The following is a 19635-nucleotide window of genomic DNA, read 5'->3' as shown; positions in this document are numbered from 1 at the left end:
TGAGCGTCCCAAGCAGCCATCAGGAACGTCCTGGCAACAAACACGGAGAACCTGGATACACCCATCACCAGCTGGTCGGTCGGTCGCAGCTGTGACTCATATCCCTCTGGCTTCAAAAGAGGGTGAGTATGAACTCCACATAAGCCTTCAGTAACGTCCTCTCTCTGGTGTCTTTTAGACAGCAGCGTGTAACCAATCAGCCACCACCCCACGGCACGGACCCACTGCACCACTACGGATGACGGAAACCTGGAGAGCACTGCAGCACCAGTCTCCTGGGGACTTTTTGGGAGTTTCATCACCAGTCGTATTTCTTTCTGTTTTCAATAAATCCACTCTCCAGGGTATTTATTTTGAGCTCTCTCTTGCCTTGTGTTTCTTCACCCCACCACAATAGGAAAACAGCAATCCTTTTACTGCAGGTGAGTAGAAGCAAGGGAATCAGGGTTTGATGCCTTGTTCAGGGGTCTCATCTCTGTTGTGGTAATGAAGATGGAAGAGCACTCCACTCACCGACAATCCCTGCTGTTCCAGAGACTCAATTTTGTGACCTTTGGGCCATTGGGCCAAGATTTCCGCCAATACTCAGCTTTTTTACAGGGCAGCCAAAGGCGGATATCATGGGTACCTTGTCGCCAGGGAGGTAAGTGAGATTGAGTAATCTGCAATGGTTGGCAGTTTCCGTGTGCCAGTAAATGTTTGACGGAGGGAGTTTTGAGCATACTCAGCCAGCGGGACATACTGGCTCCAGGTGTTCTGATGTTGTGAGCAGTACGTCCTGAGATACCATGAGATCTCCTGAATCTTCCACTTAGTCTGACCATTGATATGCGGATGATATCCTGATCACAAGCTGTCTTAGGTTCAGAGGAGCTGGAAGAAGGCACGCCAGACCCTGGAGATGAACTGGGGTCCTCTGTCAGACACAATGCCCTCTGGAAGCCCATAGTTCCGGAACACGTTGGAAACAGCGCTTCGGCTTTGGCCTTTCAGGGGGATTAGTTTGCAGGCCTTTAAAAAACGATCTACAACAACAAGGATTGTAGTGTAACCCCGAGAGAGGGGTAAATCTGCAAAATCCACTCCTAGGTGGGTTCAGGGTTGGCGGGGATTGGGCAGCGGTTTCAATTTACCTTCAGATAGATGGCAAGGTGTGGTGGAGACTGCACAGACCGAGCATCCACGGACATATTGAGTGACATCACTTCTGCTGGAGAGTTCCCCTGCTGCCAGGATGTCCTGAGCCAGGAGACGGGAGCGTACTGTCCAGCAGAGGAAGTCGGTGGTTTGTAGGAACATAGGTAAGGCCTGGAGGAACTCCCTGCGGAGCGGGCTCCTCGAGGGTGGTGGCTCGGATTTCCTCATCCAACTGCCATAGGATAGGAGTTAGGAAAACAGAGGAAGATAACACTTGGTCAGGCGTATCGGTGGCTGATTCAGGTGAGTACATGCGAGACAAAACATCTGCTTTAGTGTTCTTGTGACCAGGCTGATAAGTGATCTGGAAGTTAAAGCTGGGGCGAAGAAAAGTGACCAGCAAGCCTGACGGGCATTGACACTTTTGGCGTTTCATAGATATTGGAGATTCTTGTGGTCGGTCATAACAGCTCTCAATGGTGGAGGAGTGGATACGGAGAGAGTGGATCAGAGGCTTTGGGCTTGGTGATGGGAGGTTGTAGCCGTGGCTCTTACATTCCATGCTCCATTTCAGGATTTCCCCTGTGCTCCAATTGATGAGTGGATGGTGTTTCACGAGCCACAGTCTGCCCAACATTATCTGTAGCTCGGAGAAGTACTAGGAGGGTGAGCTTTTCCTGATGATTGTGATGGGAGATGAGATTTAATCTTAATATCTTGCCATCGCCCAATGGTGAGCCCTGGATGGTGATGATCTGGTAATGGGTTTCATAGATCACAGTGGGTATACGGTATTTAGTGATGTAGTGAGAAGAGATGAAGTAGCCTGCCACTCTAGATTCCACCAGCACATGTATGGGGAGAATATGGGAATCAACACCTAGACTGGCTTTGATATGTGGTATGTGACACACTGAAGGAGAGACAGAGGGACTGGGCAGGCACTGATGAAATGAGTAGGCTCTCCACAATACAGGCATAGCCTGTTCCGGATCCGGTGTTTCCGTTCAGAAGCATCAAAAATGGTAGGAGTCAGTGAGCATGGGCTCTTCAGGGTCCAGTTGGGGTGAAAGAACTGGTTAGTGAAACAGCTGGAGTACAGGCAGAGAGGTGCTAAGAGACGCTAATCGTTTTCTTGATGAAAGTTTCCAGGTTGGCGTTATCGTCATAAATGACCATTTGTTTAAGAGTTTGTGGTTAGAGACCTTTACGATACGCTGCTAGGAGGGCGATCTGATTTCATCCACTGGTGGCTGCTAAGGTTCTGAAACATAAGGTATATTCATCAATGTCGGAGGAACCTTGACGCAAGTTTATAAGTTCTTCGTGGACAGAGAGGGGGGTGAGAGCTACTCCAAATACTTCTTTGAAGTGGTTAATAAAAGTGTTGAGAGATTACAATTTAGCATTCTAGAGCGTCTACACCCATTGAAGCGCTCATCCAGTGAGAAGGGGGAAATAATGAAGGCAACCTTGGAGATTTTGTTGGGGAAGTTATGATCATTATTTTCTCTGAACAGGGAACTTTGAAGAATAAAGCCATTGCAGCTGCTCGGGTCACCGAGGCAACACATGAGGCATGAGAGGGGCTTACTACTAATAGGGGAAGCTTTAGCTTCGGTAGCCGAGGAAATGGACTGCATAGACTGACGGAAAGTGTTCACCATTTCAACAAATGGATCTGACGAAGCTCCGGTAGCTGCAGCGTTAACATCCATGGAAGAACTGTAGTTTGCTTTTGTCAGGCTGGAATTCTGTTACATCCACACACAGATAAGAGAAGGCAGATACGAACTTTGTGATATTTATTGAGGTATTTACACAAACAGTACAGGTGAGACTGGTAAGTGAAGTTTCAAGCACACAAATGTTCAAACACAGTTCAACAGGTGAGTTCACGTTCATAGCAAGCACCAGCATGAGTAAGAGTAAATTCCCTTAGATCAGTGTGTTTGTTTATCCACAGGTTCACAAAGGAAATCCTCCTAGGAGCACAGGGGAACAGACACGACAGAGAGAAAATCCACAGAGCAGCGTCCATGCAACTTCGATTCCAGCCAGTGAGTAAATGACAGAGGTGAGCATATGTTTCACAAAAATGACCCAAACACTAAAGAAATGTTGCAAAAAATAACAGAGAGTAACCTCTCCATTCTCTGATCACTTAATTGCCACTTATTTGCAAAGTAATCACTGTTTAGCAATCAAATTAAATATGATAAAAGCTAAATATCTAGGCTACTTGGCTAAAACAAAATGCAACACAGATTTGGATTTAAATTTGATGATATTTATGAATGTACTTTTCTTGAGGATGTTTTGTAAGTAGCCTACTGATGCCACTCATAGAAGCTCCATTACCTATTATGAAGCAAAGTTCATTTAGATTTAAAATAACTATAAGGGGTGATGACTTGTTGATAGGAGTGCAATAATACCAAATGAATGCCCAAAAGATAAACTAAAATCTATGTCCTTTTTGACGCCCTGATTATGCTGCCACCCTAGGCAACTGCCTAGATCGCCTATATGTACGCACCAGCCCTGATATGAGGAAGCCAAAACCCACCTTGTGCGCATTTTATAATCCATTATTTGTGGGAGTTTGTGTGCGACTGTTAGGCCTTAAGCACATTAGCTGGTTGATAAGCACATTTCTGTGGCTGAAATTCAATTCAGCAAACATCCTCTGATTGGGCCATAATCAGCCAGTTGAAGGGCAACAAGTGTTGGCATAAACCGTGGGTACTGTAAGCTGCTGTCAATGAATGTTAATGAAATGCCAGGGTGAGATGAAGGACAATGATTTGATTGATAGATACTTTTTTTTTTTTTTTTTACTTTTTTTTTCATACCAGTGGGAAATTCACAAGGAAATGTTCTTGAGGAAATGTAACTTAGCAATGCTTATAGAGGGAGATTTCCCACCACCTTTTTTGCAGGTAAACACCACTAGACAATGCAATGCAATGGTGTTATTTTGGTATTTCCCATAACATCAGCTAGTTGTACACAGCATCAAGAGACCATCTCGAAAGGGAACTTTAATGAACACATGACCTCCTGAAATATGTCTAAATTGCAAATTTTCACTATCATCTTAATCAAAATGCTGATCTGCATAAAAAGAGAAATATATAATTCCATAAGAACCGTATACACTGATGCTTTAAAATGCCGCCTGCGTATTAAGGCCCAGATATCATTCATACTTTAGCAGGAAAATGTTTAATGGAAGAAATAAATCAGCATTGTTTAACTCTTTTCCTGCCATCGTTTCTGAAAAAAAAAAATGATATTCACAAAATTTCATAGCCTCCACAATAGTTTGTTGTATAAAAATGTGTAATACACCAAAATAAAGAGCAGACCTTCTACTTTTAAACAAAACAATCTGTTTTATTCTTGAATGTAACACTTGAATGTATGTTTTTGCTTGAGTGATTCTAGACTCATTCAAGAGATACGTAATAGCATCCTTAAGTGTATAACATTGAGAATGCAAAAACGAGTAAAATTTCATGTTTCGCAGGGAAGTGTTGTCTCATGAATAACATACAATTCCGTGTTTGACAGGGAAAGAGTTAATGGGCTCTAAAAAATGTAAGTAAAACATTTAAGTAGACAACAGAAGATATATGTTACAGTTAGTTGCAAGATAACTGAAGCATGGGTCTACGAAAAGGTGTTTCCTTATATCGTCAGCAAGCTGTACATAACATTGAGAGGCCATCTCAAAAGAGAATCCTGAACTAATTGATTAGTCACACACATTTCTACTTAACATGAAAATGAAATAAATGTTTTCAGTAAAGTACCCTTTAATAATATTAAATAAGTGTTTTACAAATGAAAGTTTAGTTCAGAAAAGTACAATTGTTCAAAAATTTACACACCAATGTGCATCTGAAGCCTTGAACTTGGAATTAAAAACCATAATAACAACAACAACAAAAAAATAATAATACAGCTGAACATAGTGTGTTCCATAAAACTATAAAATAATTAATCACTGTGATAATAGTATTTGCATTATATATGTTGTATTTTTAAATAAAACAAGCTAAAGATTTGGGTGAAATGCTATTGTATATTGTAAAAATAGAGTATTAAATATTTTTTTAAATAATTTATTTATAGTAAAATTAAAACTTTGATGCTGATATTTACTTTTTATTTTTTAATTATTAGATTTATATTAATTATTAGATTTTTAAAAATCAGTCAGCTTTTATTTTGGCAGGTTGCAGGCAAGTAAATATATGAAACTGGCAGTGCATAGTCTTGATTTGTGCTTTCAGTTTGATGGTACATAAATGAGCGGTCTTAAGTATTTACACAGCACTGTTTTTGGTAGCACATGCATTCTCATGAAATAGTATCTTATTACCTTAATTTCTTTTTTTCTCGTAGGTGTCATAACAGTCTCTTCACTGTTGCTGTGCTCTTGTTCCTGGTCTTGATCCAGACTAAGGTCCGCGTCAGCTTCATCCCCAGAAAAAAACTGCAGCAGCTCACTCTCACTTTTCTGAGACAGACCATCATGAATTTCACCCAGTGTGGATACCGGTTGACAAAATTCTGTTGGACACACAATAGCAAAAGGTTTTTACTTAAAAGGCTTAAAACTGATACAGTCTATTAAAACTGATACAGTGTTTTTATGAGAGAGAGAGAGAAAAGGTATATAAATCACAAAAAAGTGATTATTTTGAGTTTCCAGTAAAAATATCAATAAAATATGATCAGTGAATAATTTTACAGCAGCATACAATTGAAATGTATTTTATTTTGTTTCTTAATAAATGTCATGTAATGTTATATTATATGTATATAATACATTACATCATCTAATATTATATAATGTGCATAGTTTATCTGTTACGGGGAAATGAATGACATTTTATATGTTGCTTTCAAAAAATGCAATTTAATCATAAAACAAATATTTGTCTATATAAGTTATTTATGAATGGCCATGAAACAGGAAAGATGCTCTTTGAGGCTCCTGCCCTGTCTGTCTTTTCTGTGTGTTTTTTATGTTTGTTTTGTGTCTGAGCATGGCTGTCTTTGCTGGCTCTGTTATCTGCCATGTGCTTTTCTGATCTTGCCTTCTTGTTTACCGTTGCCATGCCCCCTTGTTCAATCATCATTTGTCTGAGTGTTGTCGGTCACCTGTCCCTCTTGATCTGTCCTCATTTGTCTTATGCTGGGCATACACAGTGCGATGTCTGAAATTTTCGTGTAACTTCAACAAGGTGTCAACTCACACTGTACAAGAAGATTGCATGCAACGTAAAGCCAAAGCTCACAATTTATGTGCTCACACTTTATGTGATTGTCGAGCATGATTTAATCGGCCTATAATTAAAATTCTCAACTGCCTAGCTAGTTCTATGTGTGGACTTCAAACACTGAAATAACAGCAATGAATATTCAAACAAAGATATTAAAACTTATTACAAAACAGGAAATATCAAAAACTTGTTAAACACAAAAAACATAAATTCTGTTGTTGTATTATAGCCTGCATATCAGCCACACGCTGGTGACGCCTGCTGGTTAAAATGTAAATGTAACAAAAAAATGATAAAAAATGCCATTAAAAATGAAATTCATGTTTAAAATATGTTCATATTAATGTTATATCATGTGTAAATATTTCAAAGGTTTTTATAAAATGGTTAGTTCAATTCCTTTATTTTAATTGGTCAACAGCTGTGTTCTATACACAGTAAACTGTCATGTTTCCGTGGTTTCTCGGGAGAGAAAAGAGCTCGAGACTCGAAATAAACTTAAATAGATTTAATCTTAACGGGCAAAAATAAATATACAAAAGGCAGGTAGGCAGAACAAAAACCACGAAAAAGACCTCGAGAACAAAAATCACTTCTGGACATTGACTACAGACCTTGACTACAGATACTGACAACGTTGACGATCCGACAAACGTGCACACAAAACACAGGGCTTAAAAACACAAGGAAATTAACGAGAGACAGCTGAAGACAATTAAACAATTAAACATGAAGGGAAGGCAGGGCACAGATAGCACGTGGCTCGAGACAAAAAACAATAACAAAAGTCCAGAGATGTGACAGTAAACACTTTCAGTTTCAGATTTCTTTCAGTTTGTGTGGTGCGTGTGGCTCTTGATACCTTGACCTCAGTCTATTCCTCGTGAAGTTCACTTAAATTCTTGAATAAGTTTTGATTGACAATCCACATAAGGCTGCGGTTCTCTCTGTTGGTTGTTTTGTTCTATGTTTGTTCTGTTTTTCTTCTACACTTTTTCCTTCCACTTAACTTTCTGTTAATGTTTCTGGCTTACCCTCCTTGTGAAGGGTGTCAATGATTGTCTTCTGGACAACTGTGAGATCAGCAGTCCTTCTCATGATTGTGTAGCCTAGTTAACCGAACAGAGAGCATTTTTAAGGCTCATTAAACCTTTGAAGGTGTTTTAAGTTGATTAGTTGATTGGCGTGTCACCATATTCTAATTTATTGGGATTTGAATTGGTGGGTTTTTGTTAAATGTGAGCCAAAATCATCACAATCAAAGGAAACAAAGAATTAAAGTACTTCAGTCTTTGTGCACTGAATTTATTTTATACACTAGTTTCACAGTTTGAGTTGAATTACTAAAAGGAACTTTTCCACAACATTCTAATTGACAATTATCTCTTAACATTCTACACAATAACATTCTACTATTTTTTCAGTTTTCCTCAGTTATCTCTCCCTGTTTCTTTTAAGTCTCTCTTCATATTTTATAGGGTCAGATTTTATCTTGTCCCTATAAGGCCTGTGACCTTTCTTTTGTTATCCATAAATATAATAAATATATAAAATATATAAAAAGTATTGTAATATATTATAATATAATATTACACAAATCTACCTTCACATTCCATATTGTACTTGTAACCATAAATGTCATTTCCACCACATGCTGTCTTTTTGTGATGAAGAGTCAGAGATGTTCAAATCCATCTGCAAGCTCTGGGTGAAGTCGCCATTCTCCTGGCCTTCGTCCCCCTCTTGACAAAAGTTGGCTGCTATGTTGTCCTCTCCTAGCAAGTGTACAGCCATTAGGTACACCCCTCAAGCATGAGCCCACAGCAGGAGATCTCGGGCCTTCCTGTGCAGTGATAGTGAATGTACTTCACCCTGATGATTCATGTAGGACTACTATCCTGTCTGAACAAACAATCACCTGCTTCTCCTGAAGCTAAGGAAGAAAATGGATCAAGGTCCGGAATACTGCCTCCAGCTCTACGAGGTTTATGTGTGCTCCTATCCACAAGGCTTCCCATTTTTCCTGTACTGGACTGCCTTGCCAAACAGCACCCCAGCTTGCCTGTGAGGCATCTGTTGTTATGGTCTCCCTGGAACATAACAGGCCCAGCCTAACTCCCTCCTTCAGGCCTGGAGACAAGAGCCACCACTTGACTGCTGTAAAACAATCCAGGTCTCTTAGAATCAGTCACTGTCCACTCTTGTATGGACTCATTTTGTACTTTGCTAGCCATCGCTGTAATGGGTGCATGTAAAGTAACCCCAATCGCACCATCTGATTGGCTGCAGCCATTAGACCAAGTATTCTCTGACTCGACTTCACTGTAACTTGCTCCTTTTTGAGGAACTCGGACAGACACTCCTTCAACACTGACTGCCTCTGTGGAGTCAGAGATGCTGTCATTATAATGAAATTAAGTCAAGCCTAGATATGTCACTACCCTTGAGGTAGAGAGACAACTATTTTTGCTGTGAGTCAGCCAAATTTCTGCAAATGGAATAGGACCACTTTTGTGTTGCTTCTGGTAATCGTCCAGGTAATTGGCAATATGTAAGCCTTGGCGATGAAGAGGAGTTAGTACTGCATGCATAGATTTGTTGAAAGTACGGGGTGCCAATGACAGACCGAAGGGGAGAACATTTTACTCGTAAGCATTGCCCTGAAAGTAAAACCTAAAGTACTTCTTGCTGACCTTTGTGAACTAGGATGTGGAAATAAGCATCTTGTAGATCCACTGTTGTGAACCAATCCCCTTGTCTAATGAATGTTAAAAGGGTTAAAAGACAAAGAACATGGAAGGGCAGTCACTTTAAATTATGATTGAACTTGAATTAGTTCGATTGCTCCTATTTGGCTCAATTACAACAAAGAGGCCCTTCTTTGACTGTCTGAAATGCCTATAAATTAAAGTATAATTATATTTAATTATAAGAAAATACAAATATACTCACCTTACCTTGAATGTGAAGCAAGCACACACACACACACACACACACACACACAGTAGTGTAAGAGGCTCCTTTAATCTCGCAATGTGTTTGTTTACAAAAAGTATGTGCCATCTCGGCAGTTTGAACACAGCCAAATGCAACAAAAGAATATGCAGTAAAATTAAGAAAGTAAAATTTTATCAGCTTTCATCAATAGGTAGGAGGCAAAAAAGAGTAAGCACCAGCTACAGGTGCGAACCTGTATTTATAGACTGTGATTGCAAGTTGGGTGTGGTTAATTTGCTAAACCATCTCCTGACACCTAATCCTTAGCGAGTCCGATCCATACAGTGGAGTGCTGACTGAAATGAAATAGAACTTACTCAAATTCAAGTGCTAATAAAATAGAATGTATAAAGTGGATTTGGTTGTTTTTTCTCTATTCTGTTCTTTCCTTTGTTGTATATTTAGATGTTATTATTAATATTAACAAAATATTCTAGGGGAAAGGAAATATTTGTAAAGATGGTCAAATATGCTGCCGCTGGCTGGCATTTAAAAAAGGGAAAGGGGACACGCACGGATGGGATTAATAAAGAAAAAAAAAGGAAAACAACCTTATTCTAAAGAATTACAAACCAAATTGTTGAGAAATGTTGAGATGTTTTAAAATTTTTAAATAAAAACTAAAATAATTTCAAGTCACATGAGCCAATATTTTATTTATGACAGAACATAGATAAATGTTTAAACTGAGAAATGAAAACATACACAAAATGAGTTCATTTGAAACACAGTCCAGTAACCAGCGCTACCATAAAGCATTATTTATAATCAAACCATTGTCTAAAGAAACCAAATACATGGCTGTGCTGTGATTTCAGCTATGTTTGTATGCAAAATAGAGTTAGAAGCGACAGAATATCTATTTTAACTGAAAGCTCTGCTCTTCTCTGCCACTCACTAAATAGAGCAGATGCAGAGAGAGGTGTGTGAACAATAGAAAAACGCAAGACCTCACGTTCACATAACAATATCTGTAACTCACAGACTTGCTAAGGTTTGTCCAAAAAGTCCTAGATTAACTGTATCTGTTATGAAAAACTGAAAGTATTGGACTGCTAAAATATAGAGTCTGGCCAAGATGCAGAAAATTCTTCTACTGCAAAAGGCAAAGTAGAGGAAAACAAAAGTGTTCTAACCTCCATCCAGACTGCGAGAGAGAAGGTATCTTTTGCTAGTGGTCCGATCAAAGTGAGGAGCGGGTCGATCGATCAGAGCGCTGGCCTGCCGTGTCTGGGCCTGGGTCCTTCCACTGTATCTGAACTTTGATCCCATCACTAGAAAGCCCTTTGGTGGTGGCTCAGGAGAAACTAGCCTAAAACAGACCAATACCGAAAATGTTATTGGTTTACTAATATAATTATTAATTTTACATTAATTAAATAATTAATTAATATAATTAATATTCTGCATCAGAAAACATTGAAAAAACCCATGAATTAATAAACATAGTGGTCGATAGGTAATTGTCTCTAGTCAAAATAGCCCAACCCCATGTGTATTCGGTCTTGGTCCCACTTTAAATTGTAGTGCCTTAAATATCGTGTACTTGCATCAACAAATAAGTACAATGTGCTAATTGTGTTCATATTGTCTCACAAAATACTTGCTGCTACTGAGGTGGGATATGCGTAAGGTTGGGGACAGGTTTGGTGGTATGCATAGGTTTAACGGTGTAAGACATTGGTCAACAGTGTGCATATAATTGTACAGAAATTAATTACAGATGTAGTTACATATAGGTATGTTTGAAAAAAATACAAGTACAATGTAAAAACATGTATGTGCACATTACATTCACTATACCTAATGATTAATTTAAATGTAAATACACAGTAGTTAAGGCCACTTAATATAAAGTGGGACCCTGGTCTAAAGTGGGACCTCAAAATCCCTGGAGCAATGGAGAATATGCCAAAAGAGGCCTTCAATCTAAGATTCTTTATCAATCTCAATCAATTTTACGATCAATCGTAATCTCAAGTTTCTTATACATAAAAAAATAGCAGTATGACTATCAAGAGACCGGAAACAAAACTTATTCAACAGTGTGACAATTTCAGCCATTAGGAGGGTAAACACAAATGATTAACATTGTCATAAATCATAAAAGCTAGTTAATAGGAAAATTGTAACCCAAGGTTTGTCAAGTAAAATATGATGTAAAATAATAGCTACCACATTAACATGAACATGACTACAATGTTGAAATGATATGAATATAATTAGTCCAGCTAGTTTACCTGAAAAAGGTGTGGTGCTCAATGCAAACCTTCCACAGCCTCTTGGCGGCTCGGTGATTAGAAAGCTTAAAGCCAATAGTACTCTCAAATTGTTCATACTGTGTAAAAGAAGAGGAAAAACAAATCACTATCTGGTCAGTTTTTTCTGAAAAACACATAGCCTTTATACATTGAATTCTCCTTGGCTGTATGCTCTCCTGTTCGTTTTGTTTTAGTGTGTAGGGTATGGATCCTTATACTTCTGTCTGCATTCATGTCATTTTAGGTGTGAACATGGCTTCTGTCATTTTTGTTTCTATTTACCATATGTTTTTCTATCTCATGCCTTGTCCCTGTCCTCTTATATCTTGCTAATAGTTCATTTGCCCCACCTGCACTCTCTTAATATTCTTTTAATTTGCTGCTATATTTAACCTCCCTCTCTTATGTGAGAGTCATTGTATGACTTTGAGTGTCTTATGCTGGGCACACACTGAACAAATTTAGCCCCAATTACATAATGTGTGTAATCAAAGGATCTTCGAGAAGCATACTCTAATTCCTGCAGTGTACATTTACAACGAAGAATTAAACAGAACAACAAGACAGCAGCAATATACAAGTGCTGTGATGAGTCTCAGTTAGTCTAGCACAGTGCACGTAGCAAAGATTTTTTTATGCAAGTAAATTTGACAGAATATAATATAATATAATATAAAGTGCTAGTATTTATTGTTTACTGATTGAGGTAAGTAGGTTATTCCACCAGCCGAAGACTCTCCATGAAATTGGTTGCTGTCTAGGAGGTTGTTCTGTGTAAGAAAAATAGAGAGTTGGTTGAACACAACTCCCTCAAGTGTCTTTGCCATGAATGGAAGAAGGGATACTGGCCTGTAGTTCCCTTTCAGTCGGTCACTCTGAGTCAATGACCGATGAATTGGGATCTCGCCTCGAGAGACCAGTCTACTTCGAGTGTATCTAAACAAACCAATTGAAGATTGGCATGCGCTAATTGCATCCAGCTGCCGCTGATTCAGCTTTTCGCTTTGGAGCCGAGTGTGACTGTTCTGCTCCAAAGATCTACAAATGTTGGAGTATGGCGTTTCAGCGGAGGTCGTTTTCCTGCTTCAAGTAGATTGCCACAATCAGGCGGCACTACTCCTCTGTTTGTGTGCAAAGCGGCTATCCCCTGTTGCCTCAGCACTAAAAGAGCATTTGCGGGTGCGTCTTTTTAGAGACAACGTTACATCTGACAAAATCGACGTGTCTTGGAAGACAGTGTGGGTCTTGCTTCAGACGACGTACACCGTGTGTTTCTGGATGCGGTTGTTACCGGTTGTTAGGTGATGGTCACAATCGCTGCCTCGTGTGCTTGGGCAATAAGCATGCTGAGGTGGCGGTTGTGGATGAATCATCTCCTTGCAGGGAGGTGGTCATCTCGGAGTGATGGGCAGGCTCTGTCACCTTGAAAAAAAAAGGGGGCAGAGCTTGTGTTTGCTCAACCTGGTTCTCATCGTGGCTGCAGACAGATCCAGTTTGCTCGGTGTCTACCAGGCGTTGACTGTACTGGATACAGATCTAGAAATGGTGGCTATACTTGCCCAGGTCGCCGGGGGGATCGTGATCGAGTGGAAACCCTACTGCTTCCTGGGCCCTCGAGGCTGGATGATTGGTACTTAAGGGTGGCTCGCGCTGGTTCTCAGTGCCCCACCCTGGTACCTTTCTTCCCGAAAGTGCATGAGGAGCTTACTGGGATATGGAAGGCACCTTTCACTGCCAGAAACTGCCCCAGTTGTTCCTCCTCCTTCACCACCCTTGACAGTGGCGCAGCCAGTGGGTATACGGTGCTCCCCACCCCAGTGGAGCGGTCAGTTGCGATACAGCTGTGTCACAACGTCGTTTCCACTTGGTGCGGTGATCCTGTGCTCCCCTCCTGGGCCTGCAGGTACTCGTCGGCTCTGAATGGGCCGCCTCAGCCAGCTCGTCGCCGAGGGTGAGCCCCCAGCAGTCCAGGTTCCTGCCAAACCTGGAGAAAAGCGCGTGCCGAATCAATGTTGAACTGCTTGAATATGTTCAAGGGCAGGGAGGCAGGCCCACTAAAATATTTTCAGAGGCTCCTGGGGCATATGGCAGCCGCGGTTGCAGTGACGCCGTTGGGACTACTCCATATGAGCTGGGGGGGCATGTACAACGGGCATGCAGTGTCAGAGGTTTGGACGGGCCCTCAACTGCAATGGCACATCAACTGCCTAGATTTGCTGGCAGTATATCTCGCCCTAGGCCATCTCAAGAACCGCCTTCGAGGCTAGCATGTACTAGTCCGCACGGACAACATACCGACCGTTGTGTACATCAACCGACAAGGTGGTCTACGCTCCCGTTGTATGTCACAACTAGCCCGCCACCTCCTTCTATTGAGTCGGACGTTTCTGAGGTCGCTTCACACCATTCACATTCCAGGAGTGTGCAGAGACTTACCATTGCCAGTGGTTTTCTCCCTGACCGAGGGGACACATGGCACGGATGCACTGGCTTACAGCTGACCGCAGGGTCTTCGCAAGTATGTGTTTCCCCCAGTGAGCCTTCTTGCACAGACACTGTGCAAGGTCAGAGAGGACAAGGAGCAGGTCCTGCTAGTAGCACCCTACTGGCCCATGAAGACCTGGTTCCCAGAACTCCTGCTCGCATTGGCCTCCATCAAGAGGGTAGGGGACCGGCAGGCTTTTCCGGTCGACAAATCGTGCCTACAGTTTGGGCCCGCAGATTCCCAGGTAACACTGAGGCCACGACCCGGCTATGTGCCCAAGGTTCCCACTACCCCATTCAGAGACCAGGTGGTGAACCTTCAAGCGCTGCCCCTGGAGGAGGCAGACCCAGCCCTGTCATTGCTTTGTCCCGTTCGAGCACTAAGATGCTACGTTGACCGGACTCAAAGCTTCAGGACCTCAGACCGGCTCTTTGTTTGTCACGGAGGCCAGAAAAAGGGGAATGTCATCTCCAAGCAGAGGATGGCCCACTGGATAGTGGGCGCCATTATCCTGGCCTATCGAGCACAGGGTATGCCCTGCCCCCTCAGGTTATGAGCAAACTCAACAAGAGCTGTTGCATCGTCCTGGACGTTGACTCATGGCACCTCGCTGACAGATATTTGTAGAGCTGCAGGCTGGGAGAACCCTAACACATTCGCTAGATTCTATAGCCTACGTGTGGAACCGGTATCCTCCTGTGTTCTCACCTCAAACGGGTAGAAACACTGAGAGGCCCAGTTTGGGTCGGCTTGTTAACCGCTCCAGAGCGTCCATAAAGTAGACCCTGTCGAGCTCCTCCATTCCCCTTGACAGCCAGATGTAGCGGAGCATCTGGAGCCAGGGCCTCTCGATGAATCCGTGAGAACCGTTGAGGGCTGGGAGCCATGTAAAGTACCCAAAAAGGACTTTATGTGTGTATTTCTACGGCATAGCCTCAGAGCCCTGTGTTTCCCCGGCAGTCCTTCTGCCCACCTAAGAGGGTTCAATCACCTTCAATATTCCATATGCAAACTGAAATATTGTTCATATGCGTATTCGTTCTGAGACCTCCTACAGGAAGGCGGGACTTCCACACGTGAAATGAAGAAGAAATGTCCTGCAGGAGGTGAGTAGGGATAGGATCAAGAGGGCAGGAAATTGTTCCTGGTTGTAGCCACGCCTTACTTCTTATCGCACCAAAACTGCAAAATCACACTTTCACTTCACACTTTCAAAATTTCACTTCACGTTTACCACAGTAAATACATTAAACAAACAATGTGTCCAAGCAATGACAAATGCTCTAAAATCTAATGAGAAAAGATACAAAGCACTAACATACTGCTTTCCTTTATAAAATGTGACTTAATACTGGCAATGACTAACATTCCTTCTATTTGTTTTTCTTGCTAAGCTAAACTCTTCTTTATTGGGTGGCCACATGAGCAAAAACATTCTTTACACCAAAACAGCGAAAGCACACACACACAAAAAGTGTGTAACCTTTCACTTTAATGTGCTATTACTGTTTTCTTTGACCCTTGGTTTAATTAAATCTTGCACATTTTAGTTTTCCTGAAAAAAGATGGGGTTTTTTTTGGTTTTGTTGGTTTTTTTTACAGTGCTAAAAAGTTCTATTAAAAATCACACAGAACAGTTAGATTTTTCATATGAAAATAATAGGCCTATAATATGATAGAATATTTTATATCAATTATTAATTTTACAGAATATTATAAAATGTAAGGAGCTGAATCAAAAACCTGTAAATGCAATAAGACTAATCTGAGAAGGGATATCCAAAGGAACAAAAGGACTTCAAAAAGAGAGTAAACAACACACCCCCTCTCTGTTGCTTTATGACACCCTCCTCACCTCTGCTCTTCCTGCTTCCCCTCCTTCTGCCCAAAAGAGTTGGTTTAAAGTTCATTAGGAATAAGGCATTATATATCATGCGTCTTGTGAACCTACTGTTCTTCACTTTCCTGTTTGGTCTCATTTGAAAGGTCTCAGTGCGATTGGTAAATTGGTCTCAATTTCACAGTAATCACTTATATTATGAAACTTGGTAGAACTGTGTTCTGTTGAGAAGGGGGTGTGTCCTCCTTTTGGGTCTCTGAAAGTGTTCCAGCCAGGTGTTACCCTGGAGCACGGGAACCTAAACACCAAAAGGTTTTTACAACTAAATTTGGGATCTCTTTGTCTGGTCTGAGTGTCAAAACACAACAAGGCGTGATTTTGTAGCCAGATCGGCCCATAGTGTGGTGTGTGTTTCCATACACCATACTATGCACTTTTCTAAAGACCAGGCATTATGACCTTTTAAGTTTGTTTTATTTTGTTTTGTGTTATTTTTTTACTGCTCTGATCAGTTGTGCAAATGTTTATGAATTATCCCAATTTGGAAACTATTCTTGCCTGGCAAAATAACATCAATCTTGGTTCTCTTATAATATTGTCTGAAAAAACTTTTCTAGTAGGTCAGTGACTTCTGAGGTTTTCCGCATTGTTGGCGCGCTTGGGTGAGTCAGATCAACGATTAATGGATGGAGCCGGGGCACGTTTTTGAGATCTTGACTGCTGGCCACCAAACTGGCTTAGCATGCTATTACTTAGGGAACACATAAAAAATTACTCTTTTTAAGTCTATTGAGGAAATGGCTGCATTAAGGTAAGCGATCTACGGGGTAGCCTGTGACTAAGACCTGGACTAGCCCAGATGTGTCGTGAGTCTGTTCTGGCAAAACAAGGTCTCTAAGCGACCCAGACTCCTAACGAACGATAAGTCGAAACTAGGAAATATTATAGTTAATTAATGATACAAATTTAATCACAACTAGAGGGATCAGCAGTTACATTTAAATAAATATAAGTAAAATCACGAAAGATTGGAGTCAGATAAAATTATGTATAAGGTCAGTACTACAATTAGAAACGCAAAAGATTAATAAATATCAGTGATTTTTAAAGAGATGCAAAGAAAAGATCGAATGTGCATTAACCTTGGACCAGGGCCTCTGGATTCTGTTCTTCAGGAAAAGGGTAACCCTTACAAAAATATACTATAATATAATATAAATTGAAATATTAAATATTCAATAATTAAATATTCATAATTGAAATATTAAAATTGAAGTATTTAATCTAATAGAACATAATACAATAGAAATCATTTAAATTGTTTTAAACATGTAAAGTTTAATGTCTTTGAAAAAATTTGAACATGTGAGTAATAGTTACAGTATCTAAACATCCCTATGTTAGATGTTGCTGTAGACACTACTACACCAAGCCACTTTTCTTTAAACCAAGCCACTTTTCTTTCTCACGTCATTGCATTTGTGTTGGCTGAAATGTTTAGCTATTTAGTCCACAACTGTTAAAGTATTTTTTTCTAGAGCAATTAATTTAGCGCACATACTACTAAATCATAAACTGGCATCTCTGATTCTAAATCTATAGCAAGCTAACTCTGTATTAATATAATATATCTTTATTTTACATTTGCTAAACAAATGATTTTCCCAACTAATTTTTGCATGTGTCCTGTGTGTGGCATATTATTCTTCTGTGCAGTAGCAATACACGCACAGATAAACAGAATATTTGCGATGACCTAAAGTGAATAAGAAAGCATAATATAGGGAAGGGAAAGGGCTAGAGTCTACAGGTCTGCAAAAAAAAGCATGCATGGCTTCTGCATGTAACCATAATCATATTCTTCTTTTTATCTTTTTCGCTGCAAACCAGTCCCATACAGAAAAACTTTCTACAGAAAAATCACTTCTTGCATGTGTTTGGTTGTGAATGTAGTATATTTATAGGCTAGACAAAGTTTTCAGTGATTCTTCCTATTAAGAAAGTTGTGCAATGTGTAATGTGCAGTGTGCACACAACAGTGACTAGCTGGTACCCCAGGCAGTAGTGTATTCTTGGCACTAGCGCTGGTCCCGCCTTTTTCAACATGTCCTCCAACCAATACGTCTGTTTAGGTCATTTGCACAAATACCTGAAATATGACCCACTAAAGTGTATACTACAATTGCGCCGCCCCTACACTGTTTTATACTATTTTATCTGCATCATAATTACGGCCTTGTGTAGCTCAGTCTGTAGAGCACTGCGTCTTTCGATGAGATGAGAGACATGCAGATGATTAACAAATGACTAATGCACTATTTACACTGTAATAACTACTATTATCTAACAAGATATTTAACAATTTAGGAGGTAATAGCATTCAGTTAAAACTGATAGTTCACAATTAGCTAATCCAAAACTTTTATATATTCCGGAGAACTCCTAAGAACTACTGTATACAGGTTCGTAATGTGCATTATGCATAATAAATAATTCATTGCAAAATTATGATAATGGTAACCCTCTAGTAGTGACTCAAGTATTACCAAATTCTTCTAAAGAAACTATTAATTACTCGAATCAGTATTTTAAAGTAAAAATCCTTATAACTCCCTAATATCAGCCAATGTCATTGTTAGCTTTTGAGATTTTAGATAGTAATGACTCAAGTGTTACTACTCACTTCTTATGGTTCTGTTCTTGTAGCCCAGCATGCGGCCACACTTTGACAGAGCTGGGAGAGCAGCAATCAAATCCGCAAACAAACCAAAGCCTTTTACCAAATTCAAATTGCATCAGTTGTGTTGGGGGTCAACTACTATTAAGTATTGCATTCTGAGTAGTCATCACCATGTTTTAGACATGCTAAGTAGTGTATAAAGACAATAAATACAAATCATCAGAGGATAACTACTATATTTACATAAAGATTACTGCTTGAACTTACTTGGAATAAATGGACTAATATTTAGAGTATCCCTATTATTTTATTTTTAAGGTATCTAAATATTCTATTGGGAGTCTCCTACAATAGGTTTATATGCATGCAAGGTGATATGCAAAGGGTCATCATTTTGAACATTATTTTGTTTATTTGGTGTAATACAATGTTTTTATGTGGTTTAAGTTTCAAAAGACACATTTTTTTCCACATACTGTTTCCCTTCTAAGCCCTGTCTTTTGAAAAGATTTGTACAAAGCTCACGAGATGCGTGCCTGGTTACCATGGTTCTTCAGGAACTTCAGCCGCATCGAGAAGCCGCCACCCCTCGCGCCCCCGACCAGGAGAGGGGAGCGCGGCCGCCGGACTCCGCCCCTTACCTGGACCCTGCCCCCCCCCTTGGAACACTACCTTACCTGGCACTTTCCCTGCAGCACAACGAGGGCACCAGTTCCCCCTTTTTATTTGGACACTTTCCCCCTGGACACTTTATTTTGTTTAATAAAAAGCCTCTCCGAGGCCTGACGCCACGCCCACTGTTTCTGTCGTTGGCTCCTCCCGTGACAATATATATATATATATATATACACACACACACAATATAACTGTGTGTTCTATTTACTATTTAATGCTTTCACCACTATGCCACAGTTTGCTGTTTCTGTTTTTTCAAGAGA

At 40.3% G+C, this 19635-nt stretch overlaps 1 protein-coding gene across 18 annotated transcripts in view; it reads right to left on the bottom strand.

Annotated features, from left to right (window-relative positions):
• The window catches only part of LOC122354128 (band 4.1-like protein 1), a 150167-nt gene that overhangs the window by 30858 nt on the left and 99674 nt on the right, over window positions 1–19635 (bottom strand). For all 18 annotated transcript variants that reach the window (XM_043252168.1, XM_043252174.1, XM_043252175.1 and 15 more), the window contains 3 exons: window positions 11672–11769; window positions 10568–10743; window positions 5528–5718 (listed from right to left, as the gene is read on the bottom strand). In XM_043252168.1, coding sequence (XP_043108103.1) covers window positions 5528–5718; window positions 10568–10743; window positions 11672–11769 — 465 coding nt within the window. The remainder of the gene's footprint in view (window positions 1–5527; window positions 5719–10567; window positions 10744–11671; window positions 11770–19635) is intronic.

This window comes from Puntigrus tetrazona, chromosome 11, assembly GCF_018831695.1.
Source record: "Puntigrus tetrazona isolate hp1 chromosome 11, ASM1883169v1, whole genome shotgun sequence".
NCBI classification, from domain to species: Eukaryota; Metazoa; Chordata; class Actinopteri; order Cypriniformes; family Cyprinidae; genus Puntigrus; species Puntigrus tetrazona.
The sequence above is the reverse complement of the archived record's forward strand: the minus strand, read 5'-3'. Positions and strand labels throughout refer to the sequence as shown.